At 42.1% G+C, this 20,277-nt stretch overlaps 1 protein-coding gene across 18 annotated transcripts in view; it reads left to right on the forward strand.

Moving 5' to 3' along the window:
* The window catches only part of NEDD4L (NEDD4 like E3 ubiquitin protein ligase), a 615,111-nt gene that overhangs the window by 520,415 nt on the left and 74,419 nt on the right, over positions 1–20,277 (forward strand). For 9 of the 18 annotated variants that reach the window (XM_040337654.1, XM_040337707.1, XM_040337690.1 and 6 more), the window contains 5 exons: positions 830–904; positions 2,916–2,990; positions 9,025–9,084; positions 16,843–16,974; positions 18,236–18,355. The exons of 1 other annotated variant lie outside the window; for it this stretch is intronic. In XM_040337654.1, the coding sequence (XP_040193588.1) occupies positions 830–904; positions 2,916–2,990; positions 9,025–9,084; positions 16,843–16,974; positions 18,236–18,355 (462 nt within the window). The remainder of the gene's footprint in view (positions 1–829; positions 905–2,915; positions 2,991–9,024; positions 9,085–16,842; positions 16,975–18,235; positions 18,356–20,277) is intronic. 8 more of the 18 variants (XM_040337604.1, XM_040337636.1, XM_040337627.1 and 5 more) reach the window with 6 other exon arrangements.

The raw sequence follows: 20,277 nt of genomic DNA on the forward strand, positions 1-20,277 counted from the left end.
ACATCACTGACCTTCTCATAGCTGTTAGGTTTTTGAAGGTACGCGCAGTCTACCGAATCTGCTGTATCAACCACTAAGTTCTATATCACAGCCTCCAGCCACAATTACACCACCTCTGGGAACAATTAGTTACCAAATTACCACTCAATACAGCCCAAAGACCAATATTCCATTACTGACATCACTTAATAGGGAAGGTACACCCGTATGAAAAAATGTTTGGTGCGCGATTGCATACAAATGTGTCTCGAAGACCCATACACATGACAATTTCATATATATATATATATATATATATATATATACAAAATAGATGAAACCAAAGAAAAAAGTCCATAATCAATTAATCCATGTTATTCAAGATGTATCAAAAAAGTGCTCAGTGCTCCATGTTGAAATAAAGCAAATTTATAAGTTTCAATAGTCACTTATGTGATTTTGACAGTTAGGATTTTTAGTAGGGAGGAATATCTTGTCACCGGAATCTCTCGAAGGTAATAAAATACAGAATTATGTTGGTCTTTAATGAGAATATTTACACTGTGGTCCTTTATAATGAGATAATAATCAGATCTTTTCCAGTGACCCATTACAGAGTCGGCCATTCTCTGTGTAGGAGATCAACTTTTTCTTATGTGAGTTCACTGGCAGAGGCCATTTTCAGGTTGAGCTTCGTAAAAAAGAGTGGCAGTGTTTTTAAACAACTGTGGAAACATCTGCAGTGTTGTCACCCACTTCTACTTGCCTCAAACATCAGACTACAAATGTGCCTCTTTTCCCTAGCAGTTATTCAGGAAAAGGCAACATTGCTTCCATCTTATCTTTTCAGCAGCGGGAGCCCTCATCTAGATTACGGTCTTGCAGCGTGACTGACGGTATCGCTGAACAGGCTCCACCACCCATGGTAAATTCCCCCTTCCCTCTTTTGTTTTGTGTTTTTCATTTATCTCTTGACACGGCTGATCTTTTTCCTGTGGTGTGGTGTGGTGGACAACACAAAGGCAAACTCTTTAGGAGATGTTAAAGAGTATTACATTTCATGGCAACATTTGTGAACAGGAAAAAGGCTATATCTTGTTCCTCCTTATTTTTTGGTGGTTTGCGGGTCTTTTCTAAGTTACTTATTGATCACTTATTAATCACTAACTTTTGGCTATCTTGTCAGTGATTACAGAAAACATGTCTGTTGTATTTTTGGTATTTGAAAGTTTCATTTGGAATATGTATTAGGCAGCACTATTACCCTCTTCATGTTTCATAACCATTTGGTGTATTTAAAGGGGAAATTTAACCAACTGAAGACTTTTACTGCTTACTGTCTCATAACAGCAACTTTAAAGCTGTCCACACACTAGTAGATGTTTGTGCGACATTTTTATGAAAATTCTCAGTACATTTGACAAATGGAGATCGAAAGTACTTCAAATTCCGTTGGCTTTTTCACATTGAATTTTGGAGTTAATGGACTTCACCAAACAAAAACAACTTCTACTCTTAGAAATGTGTTCAAGAAAAATATTCCATTCAGATTTTGCAGTTGAAAATGAACATCGAACTTGACCACACAAACAATTAGGAACTTGAACCAACATTCCAAAAACAAAAAAATTCTAATTAAATTCTACTAGTGTATGTCCAGCTTAAGATTACTAACTGCTATACTAAAGACTAGTTACATTCAAAAATATTTTCGTTCAGGATCAGCAACTTACCGTGTGGTTTGTATCTATTAGGTCCATGTCACACCACTTACCGTGTGTTTTGTATCTATTAGGTCCATGTCACACCACTTGCCGTGTGTTTTGTATCTATTAGGTCCATGTCACAAAAAAATCTCATTGCACCACCATTGTAGCTTAAGTAGAATCAATCTTGTTAGCGTCTCCCTTTCACCAAGTCGCACTCTGATTCCATCCCTCATAAAACTTTGTTAGCAAGAACAAACACAAAGGAGTCTCCAGCTGCAGACTGCTGGGCTCTTAAGGAAGAAGGTATTCCTTTAAAACGCATCAGCCAGCAGTGGCCTTTGAAATCTCCTCTGATACCATCTGGAGTCTGTTGTCATTTAGACCAATTGTTGTCATCCGGAGATGATTTGTATCGCAAGTTTTTTCCATTTGTGAGTAGTTTTTTTAACTTTACTTTTAATAAAATGAACCCAAGGATAATGCAAGGTTGGTGTGCCCCCTTTTCTCTTGATTGCTAGGATACCCCTGTCCTTGAGGGCAACAAGACTTGTGGCATTATCCATTACGAACTCTAGTCCACCTGGGGGCTTGTGCGCAGGAGTGTTTGTTTTTCTGCAGACTGCCCCACTCTGACACCTTTGTGTGTCTGTGATGGCTAATAAAGTTTTATGAGTGAGAGCATCAGAGTGCGAACTTGTGTTCGACTTTGTGAAAGTTGGACCATAGGCAGGCTCCCTTAGACCTGAACCTGATATACACGGCATCATTGGAGGATTAAGAAAAGTTTTGGAGCTGGACTTTGGTTTTATAATCCTTAGCATTTCAGTTGCTTGGACTTCTTGCTTTGCAGTCAATGAATAGTTTGGATCACCTTGATTCCAGTAGCTTGGTTGTATGATTGGGTTTTTGCAGAGTTTGGAGCATATTTATCAGCTTCAGTAGTCCAATATTTACAGTATAGACCTTTATAAAGAGTTAATACTCAGTGACCCATACCAGGGTCAGGAGATTAACTGCCTCTCATGTGAGTTCTCTGGCAGAGGCCATTTTCAGGTTGAGATTTGTAAAAAAAAAAAAAAAAAGTGGCAGTGCTTTAAAACAACTGTGGAAACATCTGCAGTGTTGTCACCCACTTCTACTTGCCTCTGCCATCGGACTACAAATGTGCCTCTTTTCCCTAGCAACCATTCAGCAGAAGGCAACATTGCTTCCATCTTGTCTTTTCAGCAGCGGGAGCCCTCATCTAGATTACGATCTTGCAGTGTGACTGACGTTCTCGCTGAACAGGCTCAGCCGCCCATGGTAAAATCCCCCTTCACTCTTTTTTTTTCCTTTTTTCCTTTACCTCTTGACACGGCTGATCTTTTTCCTGTGGTATGGTGGACAACACAAAGGCAGACTCTTTAAGAAATGTTAAAGAGTAATCTCAAAAATTTCATTGTCAATTTTTGTAAACAGGAAAAAGGCTGTATCGTGTTCTTTCTTACTTTTTGGTGGTTTGCGGGTCTTTTCTATGTTATTGATTTAAGTCATCACTTGCCTTTGGTTACCTTCTCAGTGATTACAGAAAACATGTCTGTTGCCTTTTTGGCTTTTGAAAGTTTCATTTGGAATATGTATTGGGCACGCTCTTGCCCTCTTTTTGTTTTATAACCATTTGGTGTATTTGAAGGGGACATTTTATCAATTGAGGTCTTTTACTTCTTACCGTTTTAAATTAGGGGCGCTAAAGCTGGCCAAACATTAGCAGAATTTTAAATGAATGTTTGTATGACATTTTCATGAAAATTCCCAATACAAAAACCAGATACAAGTCCAAAGGAGAAAGAAGATTTGCTGTCCTGGGCCCTCGACTTTGGAACACTTTACCAACATCTATTCGGTTGGAGGAGAACCACTTGGCCTTTAGGAGAAAGATCAAAACCCATCTCTTTTGAGGTCAAAGGATAAATGGTCAAACAAGCGCCCAGAGGCGATTCAGTTTGCATGTGCAGCGCTATATAAGTTTTTCACTCACTCACTTTTTGTATTTTTCACATTCGATTTTGTAGTGAATGGACTTCACCAAACAAAAACAACATCTATTCTTAGAAATTTTTTGAAGAAAAATGTTCCATTCATATTTTGCCATCACTGCAGTTAAAAATCAACAGTGAATTTGACCCCACTAACAATTAGAAAATTGAACCAACATTCCAAAAACTAAAATTTTTAACTAAGTTCTACTAGTGCATTTCCCTTTTACCAAGTCAAACACAATGTACATAACAAGTACTAGCAATAATGTACATAACTGCCCTTCTCATAGGTCTTAGGTTTTTGAAGGCACATGTGGTCTACCGAATCGGCTGTATACCACTGAGTTCCATATCAAGACCCCCAGCCGCAATTACATCGACTTTGGGGACAATTCGTTACCAAATTTTAGACCAATACAGCCCGAAGACCAATATATCATTACTGACGTCACTTAGTTGACACGTTCAAAGTGTTCAATTAAAATTGTGAAAGGATTGCATCAAAATGTGACTCAAAGACCTATATGCAAGATTTCATATATATACAAAATAAATCAATTGATCCAAAGAAAAAAGTCCATAATCCATGAACCTGTGCTATTCCAGGTGTATAAAAAAAAGTGCTCAGTGCTCCATATTGAAATAAAGTTCTCCAGTGCAAACAAGGTACTTTTCCCAATAGAAAAGCAGGCCTCTTACCAGATGAAAGATATCTCAAGTTATAGAGATCCAAGTGCATTTATGGTGTCCATCGGATAGCTGATGCTCTCACGATCGGGTATCGCAATGATCAAATGATTCTGTAAAAAAGGGGATGGCTGCTGGTATTGGATCTAACAAGTACTTCACATCAGCACGATTAATGGGCAGGCATGTTATGCATTAAAAACAAGAAGCCACATAGTGTAACTAAGTTTAAAAAGTATATTTTTCATAAAAAAATTGGGCTTGCTTGTATCCTGAAGTTAATAAGCAGTGGTAAAAGACACAGCCACGGGACCATCCAACTGTCTTGTGTGGAATGATGTCACACACTAGATCCATCTGACGTCATTCCCAACTATCATCCTCTGGGATTGGATACCAAACCCCACTTGCTCAGAGATTGCAAAAGCAACATGCACCACAACACTCACCAAACACGGTCAGGGAAAAAGAAAAAAGAGGAGGGTAAACCAATCAAACCGTAACAATGAGTGGAGGAAGGGTGAGTGATGTTTCTCCAATGCTGACCAGGCTCCAACTGACCCTCCAAGCAACATCTCCTCCTATCAGACCGATAGTGCTAGGCATACAGTTTCAAGCCTATTACTTTGCATAATTTCATCAGAAGTGAAATTTCTAGCACAGCTTAATCCTATCCACAGTTGCTTATTGTGTGTTAATAAGAAAGGTAGCATCCATGTACTGCACATGTATAAAAGAGGGTAACAGTATACCTACTTCATAATTTCCCTGCAGTTCTATCTATAGCCAGAATTGATTATGGTTGACAGCAGTGTTAACCCTGTCTAAGTTCCTACACCATCCAGCACAGAACTTGCACTTATTAAGACTCCTGGCTTCGATAGACAAATGGCGTGGTGGGGCATCAGAGCAAATGTGAGTGTCAGCAGGTGGGCAGTTGTTTCAAGAGAACCTATCACTTTGCCCATTCAGGGTCTGCTTTAAGAACTGTGTGTGGTTAGACTCTAATTTTCTCCAGTATATTGACACAAACCTGCCAGAATGTTCTAACAATTTTGTTAGAATGGGAATGAAACATTTTGAAGTTCAAACTGTAGCCAGAATTGAAGGTAGCCATGGAGCTCCTGAGCGCCTCTGTACACAAGCCCTAATACCAATTTCCCAGAGTGCATACTCGAGGAATGTTGCTAACCAAGCATCAGGCATAACCACAGCCATCACTAATACGAAATTTCCAGCCCTCCATCCTTGATACCTGGAGGTGTTATCTCATCACCTCTCTGACATTTACAGTCTTGCCTTATTTGTCACTTGCCTACATGATCGCTCAACATGTGAAATGTCTTGCAGTATTTCCTACGATATATTTATCAAGCTTGGATAGAAAATGCCTGCTCTGTGGAATTTGCTTGTCTCCTATAACGCATTCCTGTAGAGGGTTATTATACAGATGTTGCCATAGCAACCAGAAATATTGACTTTTGGCCCAAATGATAAGGTTCACAGGAGCTGTAGACTCTTCCCTTCCTTGCAACAGGAGAGCAGCTGACATGAGGTCCAGGGACTTCTATGTGACTCTGATTGGCAGTGCAACTTAGATAGAGCAGAATGGAGGAAGCTGCTGTTGCACTTTGGGAGATTTTTTTTCTTATTGCTCAAACCCATCACCTATTATATCCAGAGGAGCAGAATAAGTGAACACACAGGAATAAATGTTCACATCTCTTAACCTTTGAATGACAGAGATACTGTGCTATGTAAAATCTAAACAAGATGCTAAAGTGAACTTGTGAGCAAAAGTAATAAAGCACATTATTAACAAATTGTTGACTATATAGATGTATTAATACTTTCAGTATCTGTCTGGTCAATGTTTCCTGAATATCTCTATAGAGCAGTGCAATTACCACTCTTCTGTCGCCCATGCATAATATGTCTACTAAATGTTTTGGGGGTGCTATTGTGATAAGGGGTATCCAATTTTCACTTTGTGAAAGTGGAAAGCCCTTGGGTGAAGTGGATAAAAGATTGATGGTTGAAGACTCTGCATTACATTGTGGGAGGCAACAAAAGCCCTCTTTGCATTGTGAGAGGCAGAGGGAGTCCATACTATATTGTTGGTGGCAAAAATAAGCCAGAAATATCATTGTGGGAAGCAACATGAGCCTGCATTGCATTCTAAGTGGCAGTTAAAATCCTGTGTGGCCTTGTGGAATGCTAAGAGGCAGTAAAAGCCTGCATTGCCATGTGGGAGGCACCAAGGGCCCCTATTGCATCGTGGAAGGTAGTGAGAGCCTTTATTGCAGTGTGGGAGATATTGAGAGTCCATGTTGTATTGTAGAAAGCAGTGGGAGCCCATGTTGCATAGTGGGAAGCAGTCGGAGCACACATTGTACTGTGGGAGACAGACAGAGCCCATGTTGCCCAGTGGGAAACGGAGGAAGCCCATGTTGCCCAGTGGGAAACGGTGGGAGCCCATGCTGCCCAGTGGGAAACAGTGGGAGCCCATGCTGCCCAGTGGGAAGCAGTGGGAGCCCGTGCTGCCCAGTGGGAAGCAGTGGGAGCCCGTGCTGCCCAGTGGGAAGCAGTGGGAGCCCGTGCTGCCCAGTGGGAAACAGTGGGAGCCCGTGCTGCCCAGTGGGAAGCAGTGGGAGCCCATGCTGCCCAGTGGAAAGCAGTGGGAGCCCATGCTGCCCAGTGGAAAGCAGTGGGAGCCCATGCTGCCCAGTGGAAAGCAGTGGGAGCCCATGCTGCCCAGTGGGAAGCAGTAGGAGCTCATGCTGCACGTTGCAAGGCAATGAGAGCTCATGTTGCAGTGTTGGAGGCAATGAGAGCTCATGTTGCAGTGTTGGAGACAATGATAGTCTACACGGTACTGTGGGAGGCAGTGAGAGCTTGTGTTGCAATGCGAGAGGCAGTGAGAGTTTCTCTGTCAGTTTGGTAGACATTGAGAGCCCACATTGCAATATGGGAGGCAGTGAGAACCTTGCATTGTGGGGTGTAGGAGGCTTGGCTGAGCTCCATGTTACATGAAGGTGCTTATTTACATACTGCGTGTGCCCCGCTTTGAGGGCTTCCAGGCCAATTTATAACTCCATTTTAAAAAGGATGCTAAAACATACTTGATGCCTGCTGTCACACTGTACAAAGTATCTTAATGACAGGATAAAGCTACGTTTTTCTTTATGCTGCCGTACATATGATTCTGTAAGATATACATATTCTTATTTGAACCATTGGGCACTCCTAGCTAGTCCCCCTCCATTCACCATATTTAAACAGTTTGTCAATGTGTGCACTGCCACAATCACTAGTAATTTCATTTCAAAGCTGGAAGTTTTAAATAGGTTACGTTGTGCAATTACACTGTCAATGGTCAGTCATTAGCAGATGCCATCACTCAAGTGTCACTCGCTCATGTTTCACCACAACATGATGGAAGTCACCTACGCTTTCCAGGAACGCTTATGGAAAAATGTTTTGGGTCGTACTGATGCCAGAGCCCAGCTTCACCTCTGCAATCTGGATCCCCAATGAATTAAAGAGAACATTACTTCTACATGTCTTGTAGTTATTTAAAAAGGAGGAGTTTGGGTGGACACAAAAGCTCCAGACGTATTTTGGGGAGAGACTGTGACATGGAATATCATTCTCTATAAAGTGAACCAGATCTTGTAGCACTAGGTTTATGATACCTACCTAAACATGTTTTTTGTACTGTTTGATTCCTTTAAATTTTGACTACAAGAAAATCAATTGAACCAATCATACTGATAACCAAATTATTTAATTATGCTACTAATTTAAAATCTATGATTTCTGAAGGCCAGTTGCACACAAAACTGATATTTTAGTTTGGATAGGGGTTGGTGGTTGAATATCCTTCTTGTTTCTTACATAAAGTGGTGTCCCGTTCTCACAGCTAGAGCCCTCACTTTATATATCGGATTTTCTTAACCCCTTTAACACTAAGGTCTTTCAGGCATCAGGGAACCCCTACTAATATGATATCTACAACTCAGTACATGAATGTGAGGGGTAAGTATATATATATATATATATATATATATATATATATATATATATATATATATATATACAGAGAGAGAGAGAGAGATAGATATTACATTATTGGTTCGTGGGAAGAATTACCCTCTTTCATTGCTGGTTTGTGAGAGAAGGAACCCTTTCCACTGGTGGTCAGAGATGGGAATGCTCCTTACATTATTGGTCAGTGGGAAGCATGCCCCCATAATAGATGGCTAAATAGATCACTGAAATTGGTAATCGCTCAATGAACCCCTCTGGACATCTGGAGGAACCCTGTCTGAGAAAAGCACCCCTATATTATGTAGCGTCTGTGAGGAAGGATTGGCACCACTATTTTGCTTCAAAGTCTCCAACCTTTGCCTAGAGAAGTTAGAGATATCTCAGCACTGATGTCCCTAAGAGAAATAAGAAGCCAACATGTGATTCATCTTTCCAGCAACCACGCAAAACTCAAATATCAGTTTTCATCATAGTTGGCCTTTAACTCTTCTTCTACGTAATTCTCCCACTTTCTGAGCTAACCGGAGCACTGAACTACAACTGAGCCGGTAATATTTAATGCTCCCATTGTCATTCAACAGCCAAGGGCCTCAACAGGACGAGCGCGGTCCTCAACTGTGACAGGTGGAGTGGATTCCACGGTAATATCCATACAATTATTCTAAATAGAGTGATCAATGACACCAAAATCAATCATTAATTGTCTGTGTTAATTGGTTAAAGTTTAGTCTGTTTGTTTTTTTTTACATATTTTTTGTTGGCCTCTTGTGAATACTTACTGTGGTAGCCTACTCACCTCCAGATTCATTTATGGACCGTACCTTTAAAAAAAGATAATGATTCAAGCTTTTTCTTTCTGTAACTTTTTTTTATTGTAATAATGTTGAAGAGCACCTGTCATTTTGTAACCTACAATATTCTGCAGAGGTAGAGAGTGGGAAAGGTAGACTTTATCTACATTTTAAATAATGTAGGGGAGTTAAAATAGGTGGTGAAACCATGTTTTTACTGACCCTCTTAAGCTGCCAAAGCAGTCAGCCAAGGTTATACAGAAGCCCTCCAAAAAATAAAACTCTGGGGAGATCCGCAAGGCTGAGAGTGTAATGGGTACACTACCGGCTCAGCTTGGATATAGCTGGGGTTCCTGACACCATGAGAGGCATAGGAAAAGTAAACCAAGGGTTTATATTGAAGCTTCAGATGGAACATACTGCGGTATGGGTACAAAAAACTTTAATTGATGCAAAAAAAAAGCACGTAGAAACGTTACAGCTGGTTAATGAGCTGAAATGAACAGAACCTTCACCAGAAATATAAAAACATAGCAATGTTGTCACAATATAAATAACAGCCTGGACAAACTTACACACAAACATTCACTTCTCACATTCACGGGGGTGACTAGATGTTTAAGGCTGCATTCACACCTTGGCATACCTAATCGCGGCGTTTTGTCCCGCGAATTGCGGCGATAAATTGCGGCGTTTTGTACCGCGATTTGCGGCGACAAAACGCTGCGATTGTGAATGCAGCTTGGTCCACATCTCCTATGCCGAACGCCAAAAGCCGCCTGAAAAAAAGGTCCGGGACTTGTTTTCAGGCGGCAGGCGTTTGGCGTGGAGATGTGAACCATCTCCATAGAGGGCAATGTAAAATCATCCCTCCAGCGTCTTAGGGGCTGCTGCGGCGTCGCGCTTCAGGCGTATATACGCCTAGGTGTGAACAGAGCCTTACAGTCTGGGAATTGGCATTCGGTGACACTATATACTGGGGAGCATGAAGTTCAGGGATCCCCTGAATCAATTGATGAGACATGAGAAATGACTTGGAGCCAGAGATACTACTCTGGAAAAAAAGCCTCAGTAAACCAACAGGTTTGGTAAGAGCTGAGATGTACTTGACATTTTTGTCTCATCAGTTGATTCAGGGGATCCCTGAACTTCATGCTCCACAGTATTTAGTGTCACCTGGAAACAAGTCAAGGTGAGAGGCTCCAACATAGGCCAATCTATATCAGACATTGGTGTCTTGTCTGTGCGTTTAGACTGCACTTGGCAAGGCTGCCGATCACCATCCTAATGCATCTGGTGTAAACAAGCTGTTAGATGAGTGTGCCATTTCTAAGTCAAAATCTCTAACGAGGAATTAGAAGCTAACCCTGTATAGTGCCTGGACTAAGATGACTGTGATCTCTGACAGGTAAATGCCTCAGAGTTATACATGTACATATCGCCCAGTATGCATATACATTAAAAATATATCTGATGCTAGGTCCACTTTCTATAGAAATTGGACATGCCTAAAAAAAAAACTTGAAACAACAGCCACTCTGACTTTTAATAAACAGCCACTCACCTGTCCCACGGTCCAGCGATGCGGCTGCACGGAGGCCCGCTCCTCTCCCCTCCTCTCCCTTTCCTGGATGCCTCCATTGGAACTGTGGGCACCCGGCCGTGACAGCTTGTGGTTGCGCTCTCGGAGTGGATAGGCAATCTTCTGGGACCTGTCGCGTGTCCTAGGAGATTGCCTAGAGGGAGGGGCCACCTAGGGGGAGAGGAGGAAGTGGGTCAGGAAGTCCCCTTCAAAACAAAGAACCCACTCCCCCCCCCCCCAAAAAATGACATGCCAAATGTGGCATGTAAGGGGGCGAGGAGTACTTAAAGTGGACGTTCACCCAAATTACATTCAGCCGAGTGTCCTAATGACAATCGGGCGATTTTTTTTTCCTGTACATACCTTATTTTCACCGCCGCTTCTGGGTTTGTCTTCTGCGGGACTGGGCATTCCTACCTGATTGACAGGCTTCTGACCGTCGCATACTACGCATCACGAGTTGCCGAAAGAAGCCGAACGTCGGTGCGCAGGCGCCGTATAGAGCCGCACCGACGTTCGGCTTTTTTCGGGAACTCGTGACGCGCTGTATGCAAAGGTCGGAAGCCTGTCAATCAGGTAGGAACGCCCAGTTCTGAAGAAGACTTACCCGGAAGCGGCGGTGAAAATAAGGTATGTACGGGAAAAAAAAAACAGCCGATTGTCATTAGGACAACTCGGCTGAATGTAATGTTAAAAAAATTTTTTTGGGTGAACCCCCGCTTTAAAGCGGAAGTTCCACTTTTGGGTGGAACGCCGCTTTAATAAAAAAAATCTAAAACCTTCACTTCCAAAGGAAGTACCATGTTTCCTCGAAAAATAAGCCCGGGTCTTATATATTTTGGACACCAAAAACCCACTAGGGCTTATTTTCGGGGTAGGGCTTGCCATGCAGGAATCCCTAGTATGAACATGCCAGTAAAAGGATCATATAATGCAAAAGGTGCTGCTGCAATACAACTGTGCAAACACCCTTACCGTATATTGCCTTTCGGCACTTCCATCGCCTGCCCGAGCTGTCTTCTCCGCTCTGAACACTGCAGGGAGGGGGGCTGAGATCCCTCGGCGACACCCAGCACTTCCATCGCCTCCTCCAAGCTGTGTTCTTGGCTCTGAAAACTGCAGGTAGGGGGGCCGAGATCCCTTTGCAAAAAAACCCTGCGCTTCCATGGCCAGCCCCAAGCTGTGTTCTGCGCTCTGAAAACTGCAGGTAGGGGGGCCGAGATCCCCCGCCGACAGCCAGCTCATCAGATACACACACAAAAACCCTGCACACCACTGCAACAGAGGATTATACAGTGTCTCCCCGAAAAGCACACAAGCACTTCAAACTAGGGCTTATTTTGGGGGTAGGGCTTATATTGCCCTCCCGGAAAATAGCGATAGGGCTTATTTTCGGGGTAGGGCTTATTTTTGGGGAAACACTGTAACACATTTTTTATTATTATATTATAATACAAGATTTATATAGCGCCAACCGTTTGTGCAGCGCTTTACAATATAAAGGGATATAGTACAGATACAATACGTACAGTTACAATACAATAAGAAGGCTCTGCTCATAAGAGCTTGCAATCTAATTTGGGTTGATTTACTAAAACTGCAGAGTGCAAAATCTGGTGCAGCTCTGCATAGAAACCAATCCACTTCCAGTTTTTTTTTTGTCAAAGCTGAATTGAACAAGCTGAATTGAACAAGCTGAAGTTAGAAGCTGATTGGCTACTATGCAAAGCTGCACTTTTTTGCACTCTCCAGTTTTAGTAAATCTCCACCATCGTCTACCTTCCCTTGTGTCTTCCTCTGCACCATTAAATTGTCAGTTACAATGCAATAGATGTGTGTTGTGTAAAATTCTATTGCCCTACATTGTTCTGCCTTGGGCGTTACACATGGTAAAACCTGCTCGTATCTCTTGTAAATTGGTATCTTACTGCGCAAGCTGACGCTCTTCTGTTAATCTACTTATAAGAAGTTCTTTGCAACTCTTGGTGACAATATCTTTGTTATGTTTGTGATGCGTTTGTGTGAATATGTGCAGATAGAAATGTGTATCTTCTAAAATACTTGGTGGGGATGTGCGGGAAATCTTAAACCTTTTTTCAAGTTTTTTTTTTGTCTTTTTTTTTGTATTTATGTTTAGGTGACCTGTACCATGTAAATGATCTTTTCAATGTATATCAATTGTTTTAACATGTTTGTTCATCTGTGTAGGTTTGTTTTAAATGATATATGTTGATGGCAGTAAACGGTTGTACATGTATAGTCCAGGATCATGATGTATGATGGGAATCCATACTTTTATAATGAATAATTATAAAAGGAATACCTTTTTGCTTAAAAAAAAATAAATGTAAATGTTGTCTTATGTATATTGTATGTTGCAGTTATCAAACTGGTATCATGGAAGGCCCATAATGAAAGTTTTATTGTCAGTTGTCATATGTATAGAAATATAGATAACAAGATGACTGAAGCTTTTTTGACATCTCTTTTTATCCGGATTTAGACCATTACTGGTCACCTCTCCTCCTGATAAATTGCTTATGCTTTGGCTTCAATACTTTAAGGCCTCATGAACACAAGACATCAAAAACGCCACTTTAGCTTTGACGTTTGTTTTTTCAGCCTCTAAGTGTCCCTCTGTGTTAGCCTATGTGTCCATGCACACATGGGAGTTTACAGGTGTATAGAGGCAGCGGGAACCAATATCTCCTGCTGCTATCAATCTATCCAATGAGGAGAGAGACCACGGCTAGAGCCACTGCGCTCGTACACAGCGCTGGATCGGGTTCAGGTAAGAAAAGGGGGGGGGTCTGGGGGGCAGCTGCAGCACAGAAGGTTTTTCACCTTAACCACTTAAGCCCCGGACCATATTGCTGGTCAAAGACCAGAGCACTTTTTGCGATTCGGCACTTTGTCACTTTGTCACTTTAACTGACAATTGCGCGGTCGTGCGACGTGGCTCCCAAACAAAATTGGCCTCCTTTTTTCCCCACAAATAGAGCTTTCTTTTGGTGGTATTTTTGTGCTATAAACAAAAATATAGCGTCAAATTTAAAAGAAAATAATATTTTTTACTTTTTGCTGTAATAATTATCCCCCAAAAATATCTAAAAAAACATTTTTTTCCTCAGTTTAGGCCGATACGTATTCTTCTACATATTTTTTGTATTTTTTTTCGGTACTGCGACATTATGGCGGACACTTCGGACACTTTTGACACATTTTTGGGACCATTGGCATTTTTATAGCGATCAGTGCTATAAAAATGCATTGGATTACTAAAAAAATGCCACTGGCAGGGAAGGGGTTAAAACTAAGGGGCGGGGAAGGGGTTAAGTATGTTCCCTGGGTGTGTTCTAACTGTAGGGGGGCTGGCCTCACTAGGGGAAATGACTGATCACTGTTCATACATTGTATGAACAGACGGTCAGGCATTTCTCCCCTGACAGGACCAGGAGCTGTGTGTTTACACACACAGCTCCCGGTCCTCGCTCTGTAACGAGCAATCTAGTCGCCGCTTAGAGAGCCGACGTATAGCTACGGGCTCTCGCGCAGGGGAGCCGACCTGCCGCCATTTAACTGCGGCGGCTGGTCGGCAAGTAGTTAATGCTTTAAGGCAGGGGTGCCCAACCTTTTGAATAGCGAGGGCCACTTAAGTGACTTGGTAACCGGTCGTGGGCCACAATGAGATGACAGACCTGTGTACACTCTGCATATGCAGAGCAGACACGGACGCAGCTCACTCTACTCTGTGCCCTCCCATACAATCAGACAGAAAGGGGACGGATCACTTTTTTTATAACTTTTTTTAGCAGATTGGATTGGAGGTAGGCGGTGTAAATGAACACAATTACGTTTACATCTGCTGCTCCATGGAGGTGAATGGAGAGTCCGATTGGGTCATACCAATTGTGTGAAAGAGGCCTAAGGCTGCTTTCACAATGATGCCCTGTGGTTTACCCACACCGTGGGTGCAGCGCAGTGAACCTGCGGCTTTCCTGCAGGGTTAGCTGCACTTTGCCATAGACCTTTACTATATCATGCAAGTGTAGTGCACTTTCTGAAAGTGCACCAAACCTGCAGGCAGTAACAGAAGCCTATGGCACAGTGCAGCTAACCCTGCAGATCAGTTTGAAAGCAGCCCAGTAACCTCTGCAGAATAGATGTGCCCATATATACGATGTGATTTTAGTAGTAAACTTACCTTTAATAACCTTCTTCCATTCAGGTATCTCCGGCTATTGTCCCAGGCAGAGTGCATTTGGTATCACTCTGGTTGTGACAGGAGCTGGCGCTATACAGGAAGCATCGGCTTATGCGGTTCTGCTGTCATTTGCTTTCCCTACTGCTGGCTCCATTCACAACACTGATGCTCTGGGATGGCGGGCCACATCATAGGGCTCCGTGGGCCACTGGTTGGGCACCCCTGCATTAAGGTGAAAAACCATGAGCCTTTACAACCCCTTTAAAGTATAAATAAAACAATATTTTTTTCTAGTTTTGGATGGAGTGAAGAGGGAATAGAGAACACCTGTCGGTTTTTATTGCTGTCTGCGTCCCAGTTAGTGAGATTCACCCTCTCTATTTGTCCTGTGTACCATCATTGCCAAGAGTGAAAGAAAATCCAAAATGTTGGGTTGTCACCAGAACAGTAATAGAGAGGAAATCTTTCATTGGGGACACTATTTCTGGTTACCCTGGTGGCAACGATTTCCTCAAACTTCCTGTTTTGGCTATGGGACAGGAAGTGAAGGGAAATCCCCCCCCCCTCCCCATGGGATACAGATAGCAAAAACAAATCTGACAGGGTTTATAACCCTTCCTTGCACTATACAAAATGATAAAAAAAAAGTCTACTTTACCAATCCATCCACCCTGACAGTGTGGATCTCCAATAAGGACTTGGACTTCATACAGCCATCGTTTTTTTTACATTTTCCTGTGCTTTCTCGCTTTAAAACACCATTGTACACTTTGCACAGAATAATATCAGTGAACTATCAGACATTCAGTGAACTCCCAAATTTGTGTTTGAGCTGTCTACTGCAGTGGTCATCAACCCTGTCCTCAGGACCCACTAACAGGCCAGGTTTTATGTATTACCTTGGGGAGATGCAGACTAGAATACTGCAATCACTGAGCAGCAAACTATATGACCTGTGATGTATTTCAGTTATCTTGCAAACCTGGCCTGTTAGTGGGCGTGGAGGACAGGGTTGATGACCACTGGTCTACTGCACTGAAATCCCAAACTGTGTTGTCAACCCATCCTAAGCTCCTACGGAACACTCTGTCTACTGCACTGAAATCCCACCAAAAACAGATGGATGGTGGCTCTATTCCCCATCTGTCTGGTGGATCAGATCGGATGGCATCGGACTTTTGATCCGTTTCCATCCAATTGCCCCAAAGAAAACAGCGGGACTGTGTGTCTGTCCGCTCTGCATAACGCAGTGAACACGATCCTGTCATCCACCTGATCAGAGGAGTGATCCCCCGCTGAGCAGACAGATTCTGCTTAGCGGAGGCGCCCGTGTGAAAGGGGCCATAAGCAGCATTTTCACTGACACAGGACACCACGATGCATGGTAGTGTGTTACTGTGCTTCAGCATGTGCATCAGAGCTGTAGTGCCTTGGGGTACCATTCAAAATGAATGGCACTTCAATATTTCTTCAATTGCAAAAGTGTGATTCAGCCATAAATTTGACATGAACCCGTACTGCTTATCATTGCTAACGATAACCAATGATCATTGCCTCGTCCTCTATTTAGTAATTATATATGAGACCTCAGCAGACCACCTTGGATGACAGAGCTAAAAGCGTCTATTGGCTAATAGTGCGCTGCTTTTCTGATATGAGCCACTTCATAGGGTATCAGCTGTACACACAGACATGCCGGGCTCCCATGTAAAGGAAAAAAATATCTAATATATTTGGACAAGTTTACATTGAAATTATCTGATATTCCTGGCATTGTTTGTGAGATATCAAAGAATGACAATAGTTTCTTGCATACAAACAGCCATCGGTGGCCTATGTACATACCACCCCGGGGTTACCGTCAGGCTGGGAGGAAAGGAAAGACGCTAAAGGACGCACTTATTTCGTTAATCATAACAATCGCACCACAACATGGACCCGTCCCATCATGCAGGTATGAAGATCTTGTTCCCGGAACACTCTATATTTCTTAATTTAGCTGGACTGAGTTGGAAACCATAAAGGTCTAACTCCATCCGCAAATATTGCATTTTCTTAATGGCCACTGGTGTGTTAAAACGGTAGCCTACTTCTTATCTCAGAGGCCATTTACTGCAATATTGCCATGCTAGTTTGTTCCCTTTCCAGTAGCCAGAATATAGTTAGTCTGGTTGAAAAAAGATAGAAGTCCATTTAGTTCAACCAATAAATATATTGATGTGCCAACTACTGCATATCTCTAGGTGGGGAATATAGCTAATTTACCCTTGGCACAAAGAAGACTACACTATGCACATTCTTTTACATAAAAAGTTGTGGAGGTAGCCTATTACTGGTAGAGGCAGTATGCAACAGAATATAGTCTCCTTACTGCCTCGCTGATGAACTATTTGTTTTCCTGTTCACATTTACCTCCAGTAGTAATTGAATGGGAACCCCTGTAGATGAAGTTATGCTTGCCTGCAGAACCTCACTGTAGTCTTCCAATGTAAAGTTCCTCCAGCAACCTTTTCCCCTTAGTGCTCCCGCCAGCTGAGCATTGGTTTTAGGAGCTGATGCACAGGCTCAGGCTGGCAGCTGGAAAACATGGGATGATTATTGACGGAGGAACAACAGAGGTGGGGAGAAGTACAGTGGTAGGTACAACTTTACATACAAGTTTTCCTAATTGCCATCCAGCCAAAATGAAGGTGTTAGTCATGGGTGGATTCCTCCTTTAAAGTGACCTATCGACACACTATACATTGAAGCACAATACATCACTTATGTGTAGTAACTACACTTGTGGTTGTGTTTGAGGCTTCCTCTGCTTGACTGTCCACAAATGCTTTATTCTCCTGGTCCTGAGGTTATGGGGCCAGCTTTTAGAAGGTCTTAATGACTGTATACAAATACAATGGATGGTCAGGGCCACTGAAAAAGGAGCAACTGTGAGCATTCAGAAAAAGCAGGCCTCCAACTCTATTCCCAAAATGTTGGATATGGCACAAAGAAAAGCAAAGCCTTCTTTTACTTAACGGAAAAACAAATATGCGTCACAAAGGGAGTTTTAAGTAAGTGTTCATTGACTTGAATTAAGTAATGTGCAGAGTAATTAGGCAAAATTAGGCCCTCATTTTACTGCCATGTAGGACATTGCTTTCTACAGCTGTTTTTTTTTTTTGTTGTAAGTAGGATGTCTTTAGGTTGCTAACTATGTTTTGCCTCTAAACCAGCATGCAGAAGATGGTGCAGTGGGATCCAACTCAAGCAGTAGCAATCATCTGAGCGAGCCTCAGATTAGGCGACCTCGTAGCCTCAGTTCCCCCACAGTCACTTTGTCCGCACCACTGGAGGTGAGAGTGCTCTGCCTCTTTTAACTCAGACTGCTGCTTCTTCTTCTTCTACCTCTTGTTTGCCAAGCTACGTCAGTCTTTACATTCATCGCCTAATCTTCTCAACGGCTGTAGATATCTAAAGCTTCTTTTCTCTTCACTGTTCATTCTTCAAAATGCCAAACACTACTTTCATCTGGTCTTGTTCATCAACGCTTCGAAGCTTGTAATAATTTTCGAGTATATTCTTCACTTTTCTTCTTGGCTTTCAATGTTTTTACTCATATGTCTTTGTGTGCATGTATAATGTGGGTTTGTGCTTATTGGTGGGGTGGTTGTTTTTGTTTATTGGTCTGAATAATGCAGGTTGGTAGGTCTTTTTTTTTCTTGTACTTAAATCTAATGCAAGAAATCTTTGTACTACATGCCTATGGCCCAGCTATGGACATTCAAATATTTACATATTCTAAACACATCATCAATAGGCTTTAAAGCAAGCCCTCAACAACCTCTGTAGATGCACACATTGTGGAGCAATCGACCCTCAAATTCACACAAAAAGCACTGAAGTCCTTTAAGGCTCCATTTACACTTTTACGACACCAAATTTGTGCCGACTTTGGCGTAAAACTGGTGAAGCTTTGACACAACTTTGGATGGGTGCAACTTGGATATGACTTTGGCTTTGACCAGTGTTAATGGACAACCGTTGCACAACTGTTGCACTGTATAACATTCAGGTACGACTTTCATGCAACTTTTGAGGCTTAACATTTAAGTCTTTGGCCCTCAAGTTGCATGAAAGTTGGACCAAATTAGTGCATGAACCAGTGATATTGGTTATCATTGGAAAACATGGGGAAGGACTTGTCATGCAACTTTGATGTATGAATGGAGCCTAAGTCTAGTTCTCAGCAGTTTGTCTACCCTCTTCCTATATACCTGCTTTCTATTTACATTATGTTTCAATAGTGTTTATTAAATTTCTTGTACAAACAAAGATGTATATATCAGCGTCACTTCTTTCCATAAGTAAAAATTTGACAATCTAGTCAACATAACTCAGTGCCAATACCTATTTGGGGTTACGATTCCCTGTATTGTATGGAAAACCACATCATACAACTGGCAAATAAGACGCTATTAACCTTTTCTTCAGATATGCAAAAAGGAGGTAGTAAAGCAGAAAAACAAGAGGTTTTACTCCCGTTTTCTATTTACATTAGAGAGTAAAAGTGTTGCACAATGTAATGTCACTGGTGGGAGGTGGAACTGAGCTGTTGAGTCAGAGATGCGGAGCAGGGGAAAGTGAGATGATGGATCACTACAGGGAGGGTGGAGCAGTTAGGTTGAGTTGCTGGATCACATCTGAAAGAGGGAAGCAAGGGAAGCTGAACTGCTGAAGGTAAAGGTGCCTCTGTTATTTATTTTTAGGATTAATTGCACCTCAGTGCTTGAGGTTACACAGGTCAGTGAGAGCGTCTTTACAGCTTATTATGAATATGAAAATATTCTAATGTCCATAACTTGGCCACAGTTTAATTTAAATATCATTTTCTTTTCTTTCTGTGCCCTTCTAATGTATGAATGGTAGTCGGCCAACTCATTTGATGATGACATGCCACGTTCCACGTGATGTAATTACAGTTCTGGTGCATTAAAGTAGAAGTCACCCAAAACTTTTTTCTTTCTGATTTTGGATAGAGTAGTGTCTGGAATTTTCTGTTTGGTGACTGTTGCCACCTTGGACAGAAATGGTGGAAAAATCCAAATGGACCACAATACATCAGGTATTTTTGCTGCATGTGTGCCTTTCTCGTCTGGGGTCCCAGGTGGTATCGGTCACCAATGGAGGTTCCAACCTTCTTATAATCTAAAACATTAAGTGGATACAAACCTAATCACTAAAATCTTAAGCCTTAAAGTTTATTTCCATCTTTGCA

Source organism: Rana temporaria, chromosome 1, assembly GCF_905171775.1.
Source record: "Rana temporaria chromosome 1, aRanTem1.1, whole genome shotgun sequence".
NCBI lineage: Eukaryota > Metazoa > Chordata > Amphibia > Anura > Ranidae > Rana > Rana temporaria.